The sequence below is a fragment of the Mesoplodon densirostris genome, chromosome 8 (assembly GCF_025265405.1).
Source record: "Mesoplodon densirostris isolate mMesDen1 chromosome 8, mMesDen1 primary haplotype, whole genome shotgun sequence".
Classification (NCBI taxonomy): domain Eukaryota; kingdom Metazoa; phylum Chordata; class Mammalia; order Artiodactyla; family Ziphiidae; genus Mesoplodon; species Mesoplodon densirostris.
This window is the reverse complement of record NC_082668.1, coordinates 44,364,494-44,381,814: the sequence shown is the minus strand read 5'-3', so window position 1 is coordinate 44,381,814 and position 17,321 is coordinate 44,364,494. Positions and strand designations below refer to the sequence as shown.

Sequence of the window (17,321 nt, the reverse complement as noted above, 5' to 3'; positions counted from 1 at the left end):
CTCTTCTTTTCAAAACTTCTAGAGAAGTTTTTTTGGGAATACTATATTAATCAGCTAGTGAAAAAAAATTTATTAGAAATAGTAAAAGACTGTCTTAACATCAAATGACGGCCTAATGTCATATGCTTAATGACATGGAAATAAATTCATACTCTCATGGTACTGAATCTTGACTCCTATTCAGTTTTAATCTTTATGAAAAAAAATTGTGCTCCAATATGCTGCTCTAATTTTATTCTCTGGGTGTTGCTTATTTGAACTAGTTAAGCCTTTCATTCATTACGTAGGGTGACTTGATAAATTTTTAAAGTGTTGCCCAAACCAGATAAGGTGAGCAGTAGAGATCTGACTTTCCTAACTCCAAGGCCTTCTTTTCCTCATCTTTTATCAAATTCTTCATTTAAAAACTAAAATTTACTTGAAACATACATTTAATCATTTTATATAACTTCAGCGAGGCCTTGAGAGAATGTTTATGTTTTACTCATTCTATTTTTATTATTATTGTTGAAATTATATTTAGTTGTTTCTATTTTTTCTTGTTGTGTATAAAGGTAGAATTTTGTTTGGATTTCATTTGGAAAAGCAGTTTGGGAAATTTACAATGAAGGTTCAATCCATAAATAAAATCTTATTTGACAGTAAGCATGTCAGATCAAATTTTGAAAGTTTCTGCCTGTCTCTTATCTTACATACTTCTTTAAATGCACAACTAAATCATTAAAACATATATCTTGTTTTAGTAAAAATAACTATAGATTAATTTAATCAAAGAAGTAAAGACACTATCTTATTTTCACTGGCTTAAAGTTTATCTTTTTTAGTTTTATGAACTAAAGCTCTTTCAGTTTCAAACTATTAATTTGATAACTATGTTCTTATATACATGTTATGTATGTATGTGTTAATATCAGTACCTTGTAATTATGTATTTTAAAAACCCAATATTTAAATTATTTTCTCATGAGTTTTCTGTCCTGCCAAATATGCTTGGAGGCTTCTGTTAGGAAGTTTGACATGCAGATTTATCTCAAAGTTAACTCAAAAACAAACACATAAATGAATGTGATATATTCATAAATATATCAAATAATTTACATGGTATATATATTTACTTAGTATGGAGAATGATTTTTTTTTTGTCTTCCCTTTCCTAGAATGCAAAATGTGAATTCATCTCAGATATTTGTAATGGCAAACACATAAGTAAATATCCATGAATAATATCCACATGTAAGTCTTCAAATATATAAAAAGGTAACTCCTACCTCCATCTCCAGATCCTGATCCTGCATCTGGGGGGAAAAAAGGAAATAATTTGTTTTTGCTTGAAAAACATCTTCAAAAAATGTGTATGACTTTATTTAAAAAAATTCATGTTTACTTTCTCCATTAATATGGTACTATAATTTTTAAAAATTACCAATATTTAATGTGAAAAACATATTCACATCAACCTAATTTCTATACTATAATTTATAAAATAAATTCCTTATTATTTTCATTCTTAAACTTCATGAACAAAGTATTATCTAGCTTTGGAATAATTCCTAAACTTGACTATGTTAAAACTTCTCATTTTAATTTTAATCAACATGAATTTGGTGCCTTTAACACAAAAAATTAAAAATGAGATACTTATAGCAATCAGTGAGACTTAGAAATTAAACAGTCTAAGACTTGTGGCAAATAAACACATAATTAAGGCTTATATTCTTGTACATTAAATTACAAAAGGAAAAACAGTTTAAAAATGAATATCTTTTTATATAAGAGCTAATATGTTTTCCAAATACCACAATTGTGGATGAGTCTATCTGCACCCAAAAGCATCTTTCAGTTTTGAAATTGGTGGAAGAGTGAGCCTAACTTTTGCCTTTGTGATTAAAAATGGCTATACCCTAGGTGATGCTGGCAGAAAAGACAATAACCTCCCTCTGCCTTTCTCTTTCTCCATATCTCTCCCCTCCCTCCCACATAATTACAACTCCTGAAAGTTGTCAATTTCTGAGAACTCATTTCCCAGAAACACTCAATTTCCTAGTTTAGAGTCAAGACCATGGAGTTTCCATTTGCTTCCACCTGTTAAGTGGAGACATCATCTTCCTTCTGTCTCCCCACTTCCTTCCATTCTAAATACATTTGGCTATGTATTTTTAATGTTAATACTGGGAAATAAGACTAACACTAGTATTCTTTGTCTGATATGTCCTCAGTTTACATTGAAATCTCAACCAGGGTTCAAGACCTATATCAAATGCCACTTCTACGAATTAGTGTTTGCTGTTTTAGACCAATTAAAATAAACTACTACTTCTACTTGTTTGCCTCCATGACACTTTATTGAGAGGCACTCATAGACAGAGGCATGATGTATGAAAATCTACAGAAGGCTGACACAGGGAAGAATGGATGCCTCCCCAGTAGTTTTCTTTGTCATTATGTTAGACATTAGCACTGTCATGAAGGAGCAGTAGTTTGAATTGTCAGCCTTGGCGGAGACCCAGACTAACTAAATTCACAAGGTTTAACCCTTTATTAAATCAGAACGTCAAGTCATTAACTGCTTACATGACTAAGGAGCAAGTCACTGGGCCAGGCTATCCTTTCCTTAAAGGCAAGCTAATTGGTAAAACAATTTATAATAAAAAACCTTCTTAGTAAATGTAGACTCAAATAAGGATTCTAATCATATGATTTGATTGTTTTAAGGTAACAGATACAGAAAGGCTGATACATTCCATCTCTATAATAGGAAAATAGTCCTGTCAACTGAACTGAGTCCTAAGTCACAGCACAATCACTTTGGACAGGACAGTGCTTGAATGGTCAACATTTGTCAAGTCTCCTTTTTGTATCTTTTCACAGCTAGAATTTTAACTGACTTTATTTGAATTAATTTGAAAGCTTAAGTCACTATTACTTATAAAATCATAAGAGGCTAATAACAGGTTGTACTATTTCAGCATTAATACATTCTACCTGTCTTTTAGTTGAATGTGTATAGTTTCTTATTCCTTTCCCACTAAGTGTAAACGTCTTTAAATCAAGAACCATGTCTTGTTTAGCTCTCTATATTTCCACACACATAAGAGAAAATGCATAAAATCTTAAGTATTCAAAGCTCCAAACATACTCATTGGATAACATAAGGAACGTTATTCAACCTTCCTAAGCTTATTGGTCCTCTAGTCAATGGGTATAGTAATGTCTATCTCACTGGACTATTTTGAGGATAACTGCACAACAGCACATTTTAAATGCTTATCACTATGTCTAGAACATAATAATTAAAATTTTGAGTGAACATCTTGCCTATTCATCTATACGTTTTCTGCTAAGTACATATGGCTGGAGAAAATCAAGAAAAATGGCAGTAGTATTTTGGCTTGTATTCCCCATGTATGTTTCTAAAAATTCAAGGACGATGATCCTTAAGACAATTTGTGTTTGATTTGACCCAAATTAAGTAGTTAGTGAAGAAAGGAGGAATAGGCTGAAAAAAAAAGGTCACTTAAGTCCATGGCATCATTATAAAATAGTGATGGGAAGCTTTAAGGGTTTCTTCACTATAAAATGAATCATCTTTGCAAACCAGAGACAAGTAGCCTACTAAAGCCTTATTAGTGAGACAGAAACACCTAAGAAAAGAAGTCATGCTGCTGCACCTGAATCTGGGCTCCTAGTCAATACATTTCTTATAAGGCAAAAAAAAAAAAAAAAATGAAATTGACAGTGAGGCTATTAAGCAGACTGCCCAATAGGAAACCATTTTCCAGACAAAAAATGATTTGTAAGTTCAATGAAATGTAATAAATATAAAGTTATATCTTCTACTGCCTTTTATTCCTAGAGATCACAACTTGTCAGCTCCATTCAGTGTCAAATAGTAAAAAAAAAAAAAGGAGGGCTTCCCTGGTGGCACAGTGGTTGAGAGTCCGCCTGCTGGTGCAGGGGACACGGGTTCGTGCCCCAGTCCGGGAAGATCCCACATGCCGCGGAGTGGCTGGGCCTGTGAGCCATGGCCGCTGAGCCTGCGTGTCTGGAGCCTGTGCTCTGCAACGGGAGAGGCCTCAACAGTGAGAGGCCCGCGTACCGCAAAAAAAAAAAAAAAAAAAAAAAGGAAAATCTATGAAGAAAAGAATGAGAATCTCTTTTAGATCAAAAGTCAGAACTCCAATTTATTTACAGTCAGACCTGGTTAATCAAAATTACTTTGGTCCCGCCATCATTATTCAGATCAAAACACTTTTAGATTTACAAGTCAATGGAGGATGCATTCAGCAAGACCAACTTACTAATTAAATCCTGCAAAAATCTAAGTCTGTGAATAAGCTAGGGATGGATTACTCAGTTGTGATTAAATTTTCTACTTAGTCAAGTGTTTATTTTCATAGTACAACCAACACATTAGGGACTAGAATGGAAAGACTGAATGAATCAGAAGAATGTGACTGCATGTGCTGACAAGAACTTGGAGGTTGGAAAGTAAGAAAGAGAGATTTTGCTACCATTGTTAGCCAACCCATAACTTCATGGCTGCTTATTGTGACTACTGCCCACTGATCCTCATTGGCTATTGTCAGAGACACACAGATACCCTATGTGATCTTGAATAAGCAAATCCATTCCTCAGCCCTCTCTAGTATTTGCCTACATCACTCCTGGTCCAATAACTCTCACATGTTGCTTTTACTTCCATGCATTACTTCTCACTCATAGATTGAATGGCAATGATCTGTTGGCTCTAGCAAATAAGCAAGTGGTGCACCATTCCGACTTGCTTCCCAATCACCTTTTCAGGAAGGACATCCACACTGTGAGGCAAAGAATCAAATAGGAGAAAAGACTTAAAAACCAAAACCCAAACGAAAAAGCCTACATCATTGTTCATGAGGAATGATACCTTCCTTTCTCTTCTGCTAATTCTTAGAAACTTCGGTAGTCACCAGTACAACCTGGAACATTATCAACTGCTAACAATCAATAGGCCTAAGATAATCTTTTAAAGCAGCAGTCTCCAACCTTTTCGGCACCAGGAACTGGTTTTGTGGAAGACAATTTTTCCACGGATGGGGGGGGGGGTGTTCAGGCGGTAATGCGAGTGATGGGGAGCAACGGGAAGCAGCAGATGAAGCTTCACTGGCTCACCCTGGTCTGTGGCCCAGGGGCTGGGGACCCCTGTTTTAAAGAATATGATACTTTCTCTTGCTCATTTACCACCCTGCCCCAGCCATCATACACATAATTTTAAATATAATTCCCTAGAATAGAAATACCTGTTATCTGAGAGAGACTTTCAATAGAATAGACTTTTCTTGACTCTATTCTATATTTCCATTTTTGAAGAAAGTCCTTATATCATTATTATTTTTCTTGAATATGCTTATGCCATCCAATTCTTCAAAAAGATGTTTATTTGCCATTAAGAACAACTATCAAGGGACACTAAAGTTTCTTTAATATATGTGATTTTAGTGTTTCAAGCCTAACCTGAAAACTCAGCTTCATTTTACAGCATGGCTTTATCAAGTTGGGCTGTATTCCTTTTTTTTTCCTTCCTGTAATGCTATTCAGCTCTAATAACCATTGTACTCAAAAGGAAAACCTGAAAAACCAAAGAGCCTATGAAGTCACTCTTCTTCCTTACTTTCTTTAGAGCATTCTTGGTACAATATAACTAAAAAGCTTTGTGGGAGCCCAGGCTGACTGTGTCAGAAAGGACAGATGTCATTAGAAGTCATGTCTATCACCAATACATTCTTCAATATAATCAGCTCACTGTTAAGAGGAGCATTTTGTAGGGTTGCTAAGGTTAGACACATCTTAACTTCCAAATCCAAATCTGCAAACTGCCTTCCACCAGACAATCCTATTGTTACAAACAAACAATCAAACTTTTTTCATGCATAGATAAGTTTCTTATGTTTGGAAGCTGAGCAGTCACTCTAGATTTCTAATTATGTTATTCAGCTGTCTGTACTTCATTAAATAACATACATATTAAAATCTACCAATGTCCTTATGGTACATTTATCTTTCTTCCAGAAGTGACTTGAAATGTAAAAAGACATAGAATAAGAATAATGCATACTTTGTACAAAAGAATAAGAGGCTTGTCTAGCTAATAATATATAGTCTGGATTATTTGTTTGGATAACAATAAACAGGACATAACGTGAAAAGCAAGACATGGTTTTTGGATTCAGAATCCATTCCGAAGGTTTTTGGGAATCTTCAGGATCACATACATACCTGTGGCACATGATCCTTCAGACACCACCAGTATCTCACTCTGCTGTTTGCATGCAGCCTGCCGCAGGTAACACTCATTCTGGTAGCTCTCCCCATTGGAGCCACACACAGGCACATAGTCACTGTTGCACTGGGGAGCACACAGATGTAAGCCTATGGTTAGTACTGGAGTCTGCATGCCTCTGACATCTTGAACAGAAATCATCATTTACAAAAGAAAGCACTTGTCTTCATTTTCAGTGATCCCCCTTGTATCCAGCAAGTCTTTGACCTTGTAAGGACACCATTCAAAGATACACAAAAGCAATGTTAAGTCATCTGATTCAGATAGGGGGAAAAAGAGCTTCTAAACTGATCAGGCAATTCCAACAAAGTGATAGGACAAGCAATAATAAAAAGATATAACAACAAATGCATCAATATTATTATTTTTTTTTTCAGATATGTGGCCCATATGGTTTGGTGGAAAACAATCAGAACATGTTACAATATTCAAGCTATTCAGAAATAGTGTCTATCTGTGTTTGGAGCAGAAGTATATAGGTGAAATGCCAAAGAATTCAGTTACTCCTTAGTATGTTTTTCCTCTGTTGAATTTGAATCTTTACAAATTTCTAAATATTTGGATAAGACATTTGAATTACTAATTAATTTTTCATATATTTTTAGACCATTGGATATTGATGTAGACACAGTGTAGAAAGAAACAACAGACCATGGAATACAGAAAAAAAAATCAACAACTATTGAACCATATGTAAACTTGATTGACTATTCAAAAGTATGACTTAACCTATATTTCATAAAACAAAAAGTTCATTTTTAAACAACCTCATTAAAAAAGTCTACACATTTTACAATGGAAATTAGGCAACCTACAGGGTATACTCATGATAATGTGATCACACTCTAAGGCATTAGAGATACTTGGCTGTGTTCTATACCTGCTAATTACACCACTGATGTGATTATCTACTGATGTGCTACATTGTTTAATTATAACAAATGTAATGATCAAGACGATTATTTATAAATACTCACCCATGCCAGAAACTAAGTAAAACAAATCATACATATACATGTATGAGAAAACACTTTTCTGTTTTCTACTTCTTATTAAAATATTTGGATTTTTGATGTGCTAATTCATAACACATATAAAATAAACCAATAATTTAGTGAGATGGCTAGTGTTTTAATATATATGATAATAAACCTAAAACTCTATCAAAAGTTAAATTCAACTCAAGGATTTATGCAAAAAAGCAAATTCTCAATATGGTTATAATCTGATGATAAAAACCTGAGATTCATTTTCTTACTCTATTTCCTTACAATATCTGTACTTCCTTACCAATCAACCATTTAGCTCTTGTTCATTGCCTTTTTGTAATAGCTTAACCATCCTAACCATTTTTTAAATGGTATAAGACAATGTTCTCTGAAATGACAGTTTTTTGAATCTGACTTTACAGCTATTATTGAAAAACTTAAATATAATTTTTAACTAATAGTTATGTACTATTCTCCTAACAGTAAATTCAAATTGTATGACACTCATAATCACCATAATTGCTAACAAGATAATTTAGATACTAAATCATATCTATTTAGAAATTATTTAAATGATTAAAATGATTGAAATATTTTAAATATGACATATTTTTAAAATCTTTATTTCTACAATTTCTAATCTAGACATTCCGGAAGGTTCTGTTTAATAATTCCTTTCCACAGTTACACTATATGGCTACCAGACTCAGTCTATCTACATTATTATATTTTAAAAACTATTTTTTTTTTTTCTTTTTTCGGTATGCGGGCCTCTCACTGCTGTGGCCTCTCCCATTGCGGAGCACAGGCTCCGGACGCGCAGGCCCAGCAGCCATGGCTCACGGGCCCAGCCGCTCCGCGGCACATGGGATCCTCCCAGACCGGGGCACGAACCCGTATCCCCCGCATCGGCAGGCGGACTCTCAACCACTGCGCCACCAGGGAGGCCCTAAAAACTATTTTGATAGGAACTTTTCACTCTTGAGGATCTTTAATTCAGTAGGCAATTCACTTCTGACCAGGTGATACCTGTGTAAGGACTGTCTTCCACAAGCTTTCCAAATATATATATACCTGAAAACTGACCTACCATAAAACTGAACATCTTTATCACTACTGAAAAAAAAAAAAGGCAATAAGAAAATGTTAGTAAAGAGTTGAGTTTTCCAGTAAGCAATACTGAAGAGACACCAAATAAATGGGGGTGGTGCTCATGTCAGAACCATGGCCAGGGAGGCAGGTGGATGGACAGGTGCTTGATAAATGGGCTGTGTTCAGTATCAGGGACAGGAGAATGTAGGGAGGATTTATGAGGACCCACTAGGGACAAGAAAGAAGTGACCAGCTGGTAACATATTATAGTCGGTAGACTTGCTGACCTTTTCAGTAGGCGGATGAGAGTCATAATTAGTGTAAATGGCTGGGCTAGTTAGCTTCTCATGCTTGGTTCCTAGCTTCTTGTCCCAGGTTACCTTTTAATCTCCATCTCCAGCCCTGGTTACAATACTTTGTGTGTAGATTACTTGGGCCCATGTTTTCTTCTCTCTAATACCTAGAATTTCTCTATTTATCCTTCTCATCTACTTCTGTAGATTATTCAGATGTAGTCAGAAGATGAGGAGTGAGGGGTGGGAAGTATTTATTATCTCTGTCAAGTGCTAGTACACAATGCTGATATGCATCTTAAAATATCGAATAAACTGATAAAGTGCTCATATGCCACTTCTGAAGGATGTAGTAAGCCAAATGTGAACAGTGCTAAAAACAGAGCTGCCAAGTTCTATGCACAAGCCAAAAGGAAGATTTGTATGGAGTTGAAAAGAGCTTAACTGTAGATAATCAGCACGATGTTTTTGGCCCTTACTACCATGACTTGCACTCATTAAAATGAATAACACATGGAGAAAGCATACTCTAAATCATTAAGGCTCAGGAGTGGAAGTCTGGTCCCAGGTTCTCCCATTTCTCTCACTGCCTTAGTGTAGGACCTTGTGTATATCACTCAAAAATGAAATATTTAACAAGTTTATAGCTTAGTTCCCCCATTCGAAATGGTTAACTGAGGCATTTGGGAGGATTAAGAGTCATGTTTCAAAATGCTTTGGAATACTCATTTATAAAAAGAAATGTAAATTATGTGCCTTTCATGATATATATTTTAACTAGCAGAGTTACCATCTAACATCGGCACTGAAGCATGTGTGTCTAAAATTAGAAAAATAAAGGAACACAGGCTAACCCTAAGTACAAAAAAATAAGCTAACTACTACATTAAAATATGCCAAATTATTGGAAATAATTTTCAGTGATAATCATGAATACTGCTCAGTTTCAGAGGAAGGGACAGATTCAGATGTTAGGTGACTTGCTAAAGGCCACATAGTTGGCTGGTAGAGAAAAAACAAGACTCAGGGCCAGATGGTTAAGCTCATAAATGTATGTGTTGTCCAAACTTCCTCTCAGGGGAAAAGTGATTCTGCTTCCTTCAGATGTTTTAAATATCTTAAGTTTATTTTCCAAATATGTGTTTTTTTCAGTGAATGATTTTGTTCCAAAATGTCCACATTGCTTAAGAAAGCAGCAACATGTCACACCCGTGGATTCAATGCATATATGGAATTTGTTTTGCTACAAATGAACAAAAAATTTATGTGAGAAAATTTTCATACGATGAAATGTTTGGTTAATAAGAATTTCTTTTAACTGAGATTTCAGCAGCTAGAAGCTATGTATAACTTACATTTTATATATTGTCGGCACCTTCCCTAGAGTCTGGCATATAGAAGGCACTCCACAGATGTTAAGTGAATTCTGTTATATTCCTGGTTGTCAAAGGCTTAGGAGTAATGGCTTAGGATATGGCATGTTTCTCTTCCAAAAAAAAAGCGATAAAAAACCCGCATATGTCCCAGGCCTTTGATCATTCCATAGGTAACTTTTACTTCTCTGTGACTACATTTTTTCATATGGAAAATTTTTAATGATTTTAAGTGAGTGGGCAGGCCTGTGACTATGGTGAAAGTGACTCTGTGTGACTTCTGAGGCTAGGTCGTTAAAGGATACAGCCTCTACCTGGCTCTTTCTCACTCTCTGGATGCTTGCCATTGAAACCCAGCCACTGTGCTAAGAGGAAGCCCAAACTAGTCCAAATGGAGAGATCCACATGGAGAAGGACCAAGGTCCCCAGCTGACAGTCCAGTATATGAGTGAGAGTCCTGAGAAGAGTACAGAAACAAGTCTTTGAGTTCCCTCCCCAGCTCAGCTGACGCCAAGGGGAGCAGAGATGAGCTGCTTCCATTAAGCCCAACTGCAGATTCATGAGCAAAATAAATGTTTGTTGTTTTGAGCCACTAAGTTCTGGGCAATTTGTTATACAGTCCTAGTTACTGGAACAATTGCAGATCTAAAGCGTGGCTTATTAAATGAAAATATTTCACATTTGAATTAAATGATACCTAAAAAACATAAGGCTTCATCATATTTTTAAATTATAAAGTGATCATTGATCATTACATACTAATTGATATGACCAGTGCTATCTATTAATAGCTGCATATGTGTCTTCTTTTCTTCCCCCCTTCCTTCTTTTATCCATCCACCCATCCATTCATCCATCCGTCCGTCCATCCAGCCATCCATTCATCCATCCACTGTCCCTAAATTTTCAAACCACAACTGATTTACTAGAATGACCAGGATATCATTTGGTATATAGAGAGGAAGGTAGGATGCATGAAGTTGCAGGCCATTTCTGGAACTCATATCATCATCCAAGAATTAGTTGTACTACTTTTGATATCAAGAGTTGTCTACAATAAACTGGTACTTTTGTTATTGTTATAATGTTTTTATTTGCATGTATAATGTCCTAGAAAAAATTAGATTGGTGTCAAAGGACCTAGATTCTGGCTTTAGGATCACCACTTAATGGTAAGTTATTTATATTTATGGGTCTTAATTTCCTTATCTGTAAAAGGAGGAGAAAATAATTATCTCACTCAATTGTGAGAAATAAATGAGATAACATGTTTGAAGGGTAGAATAGCTTATCATAAATCATCTAAGAGAAGTGAAGATAAATATATGTTCACCTTAATGCTCCAATTGTAATCCAAACTGAAAAACATAGATTATACACTCATATACCCACTTCTCTTTGAAATTTATCTCTCAGCCAAAAAGACCACATTTGGCACCCATTTTGAATAGAAGAATTTGGACTTGTTTCTGAAAGCAGGAGAAACAGAGTAGATGACCTAAGCTAGTTTAGAACAGTATATAGAAAAATAGATTTTTCAGGACATCTGTCTTTTCATCAGACTGGGAAAAAAAGAATTCTCAAATTCATTTGAAAATACTGGAAAGTACCGAGTCAAGATACTCTTAGCTTAAAATACCTATTATTCTTTCACAACTTGTGATCTTGAACTTAATTCTGTCACTCTCTATTCCTGGTATATACAGAGTCTAAATTTTCCACTAGGGAAATGTTTATTTTCTTCTGACAACTTTGCAACACACAAACTAATAGCAGCAGTAATCTAATAGTAAATTTAAAATGCTACAGGCATTAGGAAAAAGGAAATTTACATTTTAGTTTCTTATTCAAACTCGCATTCACTCCCCTCACCCCCCGCAATCTATACCACTCAACGATTATTTAAATTAATGACAAATGTAACTGGCTGACCGAATGAGTGAAAAACATAAATATCTTTGTTGATAAAAGCTATACCAAAACCCTCTGTGCAACCTGAAAACTGAATACAATTTCTTTAATAAGAAAATTATAAATTTTCTTTTAGTAGCATTCATCCATTTAGAATTTTGTGAACTCTTCATTTTTTTTCTCTTGGCGAATCTTGTTATAATTATGGCTTTCCATTTGAGGAACATTCTTCTTGGTTCATTTTATACTGTATATGAATTCACTTCTTATGTCTACCCTTGGTTATGAAAATAAGAAAAAATTTTGGGAATTACAAACTGAAAAGGGAAAAATCCACAAAATCCTGTGGGCCTTTAACTAATGATTTATCCAACTATATTTTCCCCTTAGTTAATGTTTGTATGAAGTATGACTTGCAGAGTTCTTATGCTCCATCTCTCTCAAGTAGTTCACTGAAAGAACATAATTACGTTGTTCAGTATGGCTAGAGACCTTAGAAATTGGTGTTGCATGAATATTAAATATGCATTAATGTTTCCAACACTATCGTATGGTCTAATGACTGTAACCTGGGCACAGCAATACTTACCGACCAGGTGGTGGTGCACTTTACAAATATCAGCTGTTTATTACTTTTCTTAGGAAGAAAAAAATGTCCAAGAAGTTTCTAGCTTATCTATAAGCCATTCAAAACCATATTTAAATGTGAATTCCCTTCTTTCTCTCACTGGGAGGTTGAACTTAACCTAAAATATTTAAATTTCATCAACAATTCTAAATATTACATACAGTTGGCCCTCCAAATCTGGGGGTTCCAAATCCACAGATTCAACCAACTTCAGATAGAAAATATTCGAGAAAAAAAAATTCCAGAGAATTCCAAAAAGCAAAACTTGAATTTGCCACTTACATAGCATTTACATTGTATTTACAATGTTTACATTGCATATACATTGTATTATAAGTAATCTAGAGATGACAAAGTGTACAGGAGGATGTGCATAGGTTATATATAAATTCTACATAATTTTATATAAGGGACTTGAGCATCCTTGGATTTTGGTATTTGTGGTGGTCCTGAAACCAATCCCCGTGGATACTGAGAGACAATTGTACTATAACAAATTTTAGACCTGAATTTGAGCTCTAATATTTTATTTATTTTATAGCCTTTTTAATTTTTTTTAAAGTTTTGCTTACAATCTTGGAAAATTTTTCCCTTATCCCCGGTATATACTTTCATTAATGGGAATATTTTCTAGTTGAACCGTTTGTTAGATTTGATGTGTATTTTAAAAAGTAATTCAACAACACTCAAAGGTGAACATAAGATATCAGTACAGCATCTCTAATACTTGAATTATAAAAACATATTGAGAGAAAAAAAGGCTTATACTTCACATGGTAGAAAGCATTTGTTAGATGTTGACTATAATAATGATATTGAGTTCTATCTTTAATAAATACTAATAACCTAGTTTTGACAATACCACAACTGCAATCGCTCTCTCTTTTAATTTTTATTTATTTTTTTAACATGAGACAAAAGAACATCTTCCTCATGTTTATGAAATAACTTTTGTCTATTTGCACTCTTTCGGATTCCTGGGAGATTCAGTTGTAATTGAATATGGTATCTATGAAAAGTTGACAAATATTAATAAGTGTGATTTCCAAACTAGCACAGTAGTTTTAAAGTCACATTGATAAGGAGTTCATTTCAAAACTTAACCAGATTGCCAGGATAATAAAACCCAAGACCATTAAAACAGAGAAATATGACCAAAAGAAGATAGCCCCAATCAAAAAACAAAAGTATAAATCCACACTTCTAATCCAGCAATGATTTTGACTATTATCTCCAGCAGTTGACTTATAGCATGCATGTTAGAAGGGGCACAGAAACATAATTTTCCTTTGACACACCAAAAGAACAACCTGAAGCTTTCTACCTCCAGTGGCATTTATAACTGTGGCACATACATTTCTCCAAAAAGCTGTGCCTTTTTGACATCAGTTGTCTCTCTTGCCATACTTTTGTTTGGTGCCAGCTTTCCTCTTAGCTTGCATAGATATAAATTGCCAAGTGATGGGCTGTAAAAGAAGATCTCTGCTTTGTCGTCTCATTAATGAATTAGAAGATGCAAATACCAGACTTCTTACCTTGAACTGACAGACGCATGTCACAGTGTCTCCAATTCTTAAACATTCCCCATCGAATTTACAGGTGTTGGTGTCACAGAGGAAGAGATCATTTTCTCTGTCATCATAACCTCAAATTTAAAGAGAATACGCCAGTCATTAAATGTTATAGACTTGAACAAAAAAAGAAATATCTTGAAGCTTTAAAAGAACTGCCCTAAATTTTAATTCCAACAACCACAGCTGTACTGCAAGGTCATTCTTTACTGACAACCTAAAAAAATTCTAGTTAAGTGATTAATGTTAGTTTCTTTTTTTCACTATTCTTTTCTAGTCAATTGTCTTTTAATATGCTTTTTTGATAATGCTCTTTTATTTTAGCTTGGGTTAATACTGGCAGTGGTGGATGAATATTTAACACTTGCTTCTTAGCTTCCTTATTATTTTCTCATTAAGTAGACTATAGTTTATGACCCCCAAACTTCACATTTTAGAAAAGAGCTGGTGATGGTCTCAGAATGCCTTTTACCATTTCTTCATCTTTAATCATTCTTTTGCTTTAAGGTCTGCAACAACCCCTTATTTGGAATTTTTCCAGACAAAGAGGAAACAAAGCCCCAATAATAAAGATAAACAGGCACAGTGTTTTCTCTGATGGTCTGTCTGGCTCAAATGAAGATTGATCACCTCCAAGTTAACAGGGGTAAAAGGGGGTGCCAGATTCTTGACAATCTGCCTGGAAAACCAGTTTATTTTCTTTAGTTTCTGCAGATCCTTATAAGATATCTGGTAATAATGAATTTCTTGATTGTCAACCCCAATTTCATATTTAAATTAATTAGTTCCTAAAACAGTACCATAGTTAGGGATGAAGCAAACTAGTCATGTTGGGCTACAAAGCTATCAACATTCCAAACAATTGATTTTGTAGGTTACTTAATATTCCTATGATAAAGCACCTAAAAAAGAGATTAGGTACCTGCAAAGTGGAACTTAGTCTATCCAAAATAACATATATGCATGCATGAGCCACGAATAAGTTAAAGAAAACATGCTGAGTTTTATAAAAATGCCAAATTTAGAAACTGCCAAAAACAGAACAAGAGCAATATATTGACCCAAATCTAACAGGGTTGCAAATCTCAACTTGTCTTTAAAAAGCACAAACTACAGTGATGTATAATAATTTTCCTTGTGGAATTTGCATCAGTAACTACCCAGGACGACATATTCTTTTATCCTGTTAGTTACAGTTGGTCATTCCCTCTTCTCCAAAGTTACATACACTTCAGCTCACACACATCCCCGAAAGCCACTTTATTCAGAGCTAGATTCAACTTCAGTGGAATTATATATACAGAAGATGAAAAATGACATACACACTTGCTAAAACTAGAACAGACCAGACCTTGGGGACAATACCCAGGCATGTTAATGCAGTTTTAAATGCCCGTGAAATCACACCACAATCCCGCCGGTAGACTATGGGCTGTCATACAGAAATGCGAAGCTACTCGGACGGTGCAGCAACTCCCATCCTCGGGCCCTATTTAATTAGGAGGCTTCAGCACAGCAAAGCTTGCCAAGCTCTCGCGTTCAGACTCGGAAGGGACCCGAGCAAGCAAGAAGAGCGCCTGACGCACTCCAAGGAAGCCTGCCCAAAAATGGAGGAGTCAGCGCCCAGTGGGGTCAGTTCTGCCCTCCGCCCGCCTACGCGTGAGCCTGCCCGGCCTTGGTCATGCACAGCCCGGCCTGGTAGACGGGCGAATGGTTCTCGTCTCAACTTCCTTCGACCATCTAGGAGCTTGGGGAGGGAGGCAAGAGAGAGGCAATTCGGGGATGCAAAAACAACGTCTTTTGCAGCCAACTAGAGAAGGAGGATGTGTATGCATGTTTGTGTGTGTGTGGAGACAGAGACAGAGAGAGACACAGAGACAGAGAGAGAGACAGAGGGAGAGTAACTGAATCTCTTGAAACACAAGCTCCTTTAGAATTTCTGTGACCTGGTCTTGAATGCCAGACAAGTGCACCCTCATGGCACTTTTGCCAGTAATCAGTGTTTCCCCTGCAGTCACCATTTGATTTATTGCTTTCTCGCTCGTTCTTTCTCATAAACTTATTTCTCTCTCTTTTTTGCTAGACTTTTTTCTTTAGTGACAGAAAAGGTTCTGTTTTAATGTTTCCCCAAGGATTGGTGCTCTTTTCAGTGAATCCACAAAACCATCCCGTTTAATATTTCTTAAAATCTCCGCAGCTCCAGTTTAAGTGCAAGGATGCAAAGGTTCCTACACCTGCACTTTCTGTCCTCCCCAGGACCCCCGCCCCCTTCCTTAGCGGCCTGGAACAGTTCTCTGTGCTCCTCTGGGTGGAGGTCGGTGGTCTCAAGGGTTTGGAGCGGTTGGAGTCGAGGGGCTGGGGAGACGCACTTGGGGAGGTTGGTCTGTACTGGAAACGCGCGTTTCCTCTGAAGGGTTAAGGGGTCGGTGGCTGGGGTTCTGGACTTACCAGAGCAGTTCCAGCCGGTGGGCGTTTGGCAGTCACTTAAGGAGGTAGGGAAAGCTGCGAGTTTCACCGGGCGGGCTACGATAAGTAGCATTACAGGCAGCAGCAGCAGCCAGCAAAAGCCCTCGCAAAGTGTCCAGCTGCTGCACTGCCGCGGGGACTCCCACAGCACCATGACTAGTTCGCGCAACTCTGCAGCAGCAAACGGCTTCCGAAGAACACAAGATCGCGGGGGTCAGGCAGCGGGCTACTGAGCATCCCGCGGACAGCGGCAGCAGAGGCGGCGGCGGCGGCAGTGGAACCTGACGGGGAAGCAGCAGCCAAACCCGCGCATGATCTCCAGAGTTTCAGCAACATCCAGTGACCCGGCTCAGCCCCGGGAGCGAGAGGGTCGTGCACCGAAAAGCCGCACCGGAGACGAGGTAAGCTGCTGCCATAAGCAGAGGGCTCTGGCAAGCCGGGGCAGCAGGAGGAGACCGGAGTCCAGAGGGCAGAGGAGAGGAGCCCAAGGGGGCTGGGTGGAGGGAGAGTCAAAGCGCCCAGCAGCCTAGCTGCCGCCTCTCGCGCTCTGCCGCCCGCATCCCTCTGGCGTTTGGGAAGCAGCAGGTCCTTAGCCCGCCCGGGATCACGTGGGAAGAGGCAGTCGGGCGTTGATTGGCGGAGCCGGTTGCAGGTCCCGGAGGGAGGGGTCGGCGAGGAG

The 17,321-nt window shown here is 36.9% G+C and overlaps 1 protein-coding gene across 1 annotated transcript in view; it reads right to left on the bottom strand.

The window, feature by feature from the left end:
* TMEFF2 (transmembrane protein with EGF like and two follistatin like domains 2) overlaps window positions 1-16,796 on the bottom strand; it is a 262,897-nt gene extending 246,101 nt beyond the window's left edge. Inside the window, exons 1-4 of the mRNA XM_060106570.1 lie at window positions 16,625-16,796; window positions 14,141-14,250; window positions 6,256-6,385; window positions 1,269-1,295 (exon numbers count right to left, since the gene is read on the bottom strand). Coding sequence (XP_059962553.1) covers window positions 1,269-1,295; window positions 6,256-6,385; window positions 14,141-14,250; window positions 16,625-16,796 — 439 coding nt within the window. The remainder of the gene's footprint in view (window positions 1-1,268; window positions 1,296-6,255; window positions 6,386-14,140; window positions 14,251-16,624) is intronic.
* Between the last annotated feature and the right edge of the window lie 525 nt (window positions 16,797-17,321).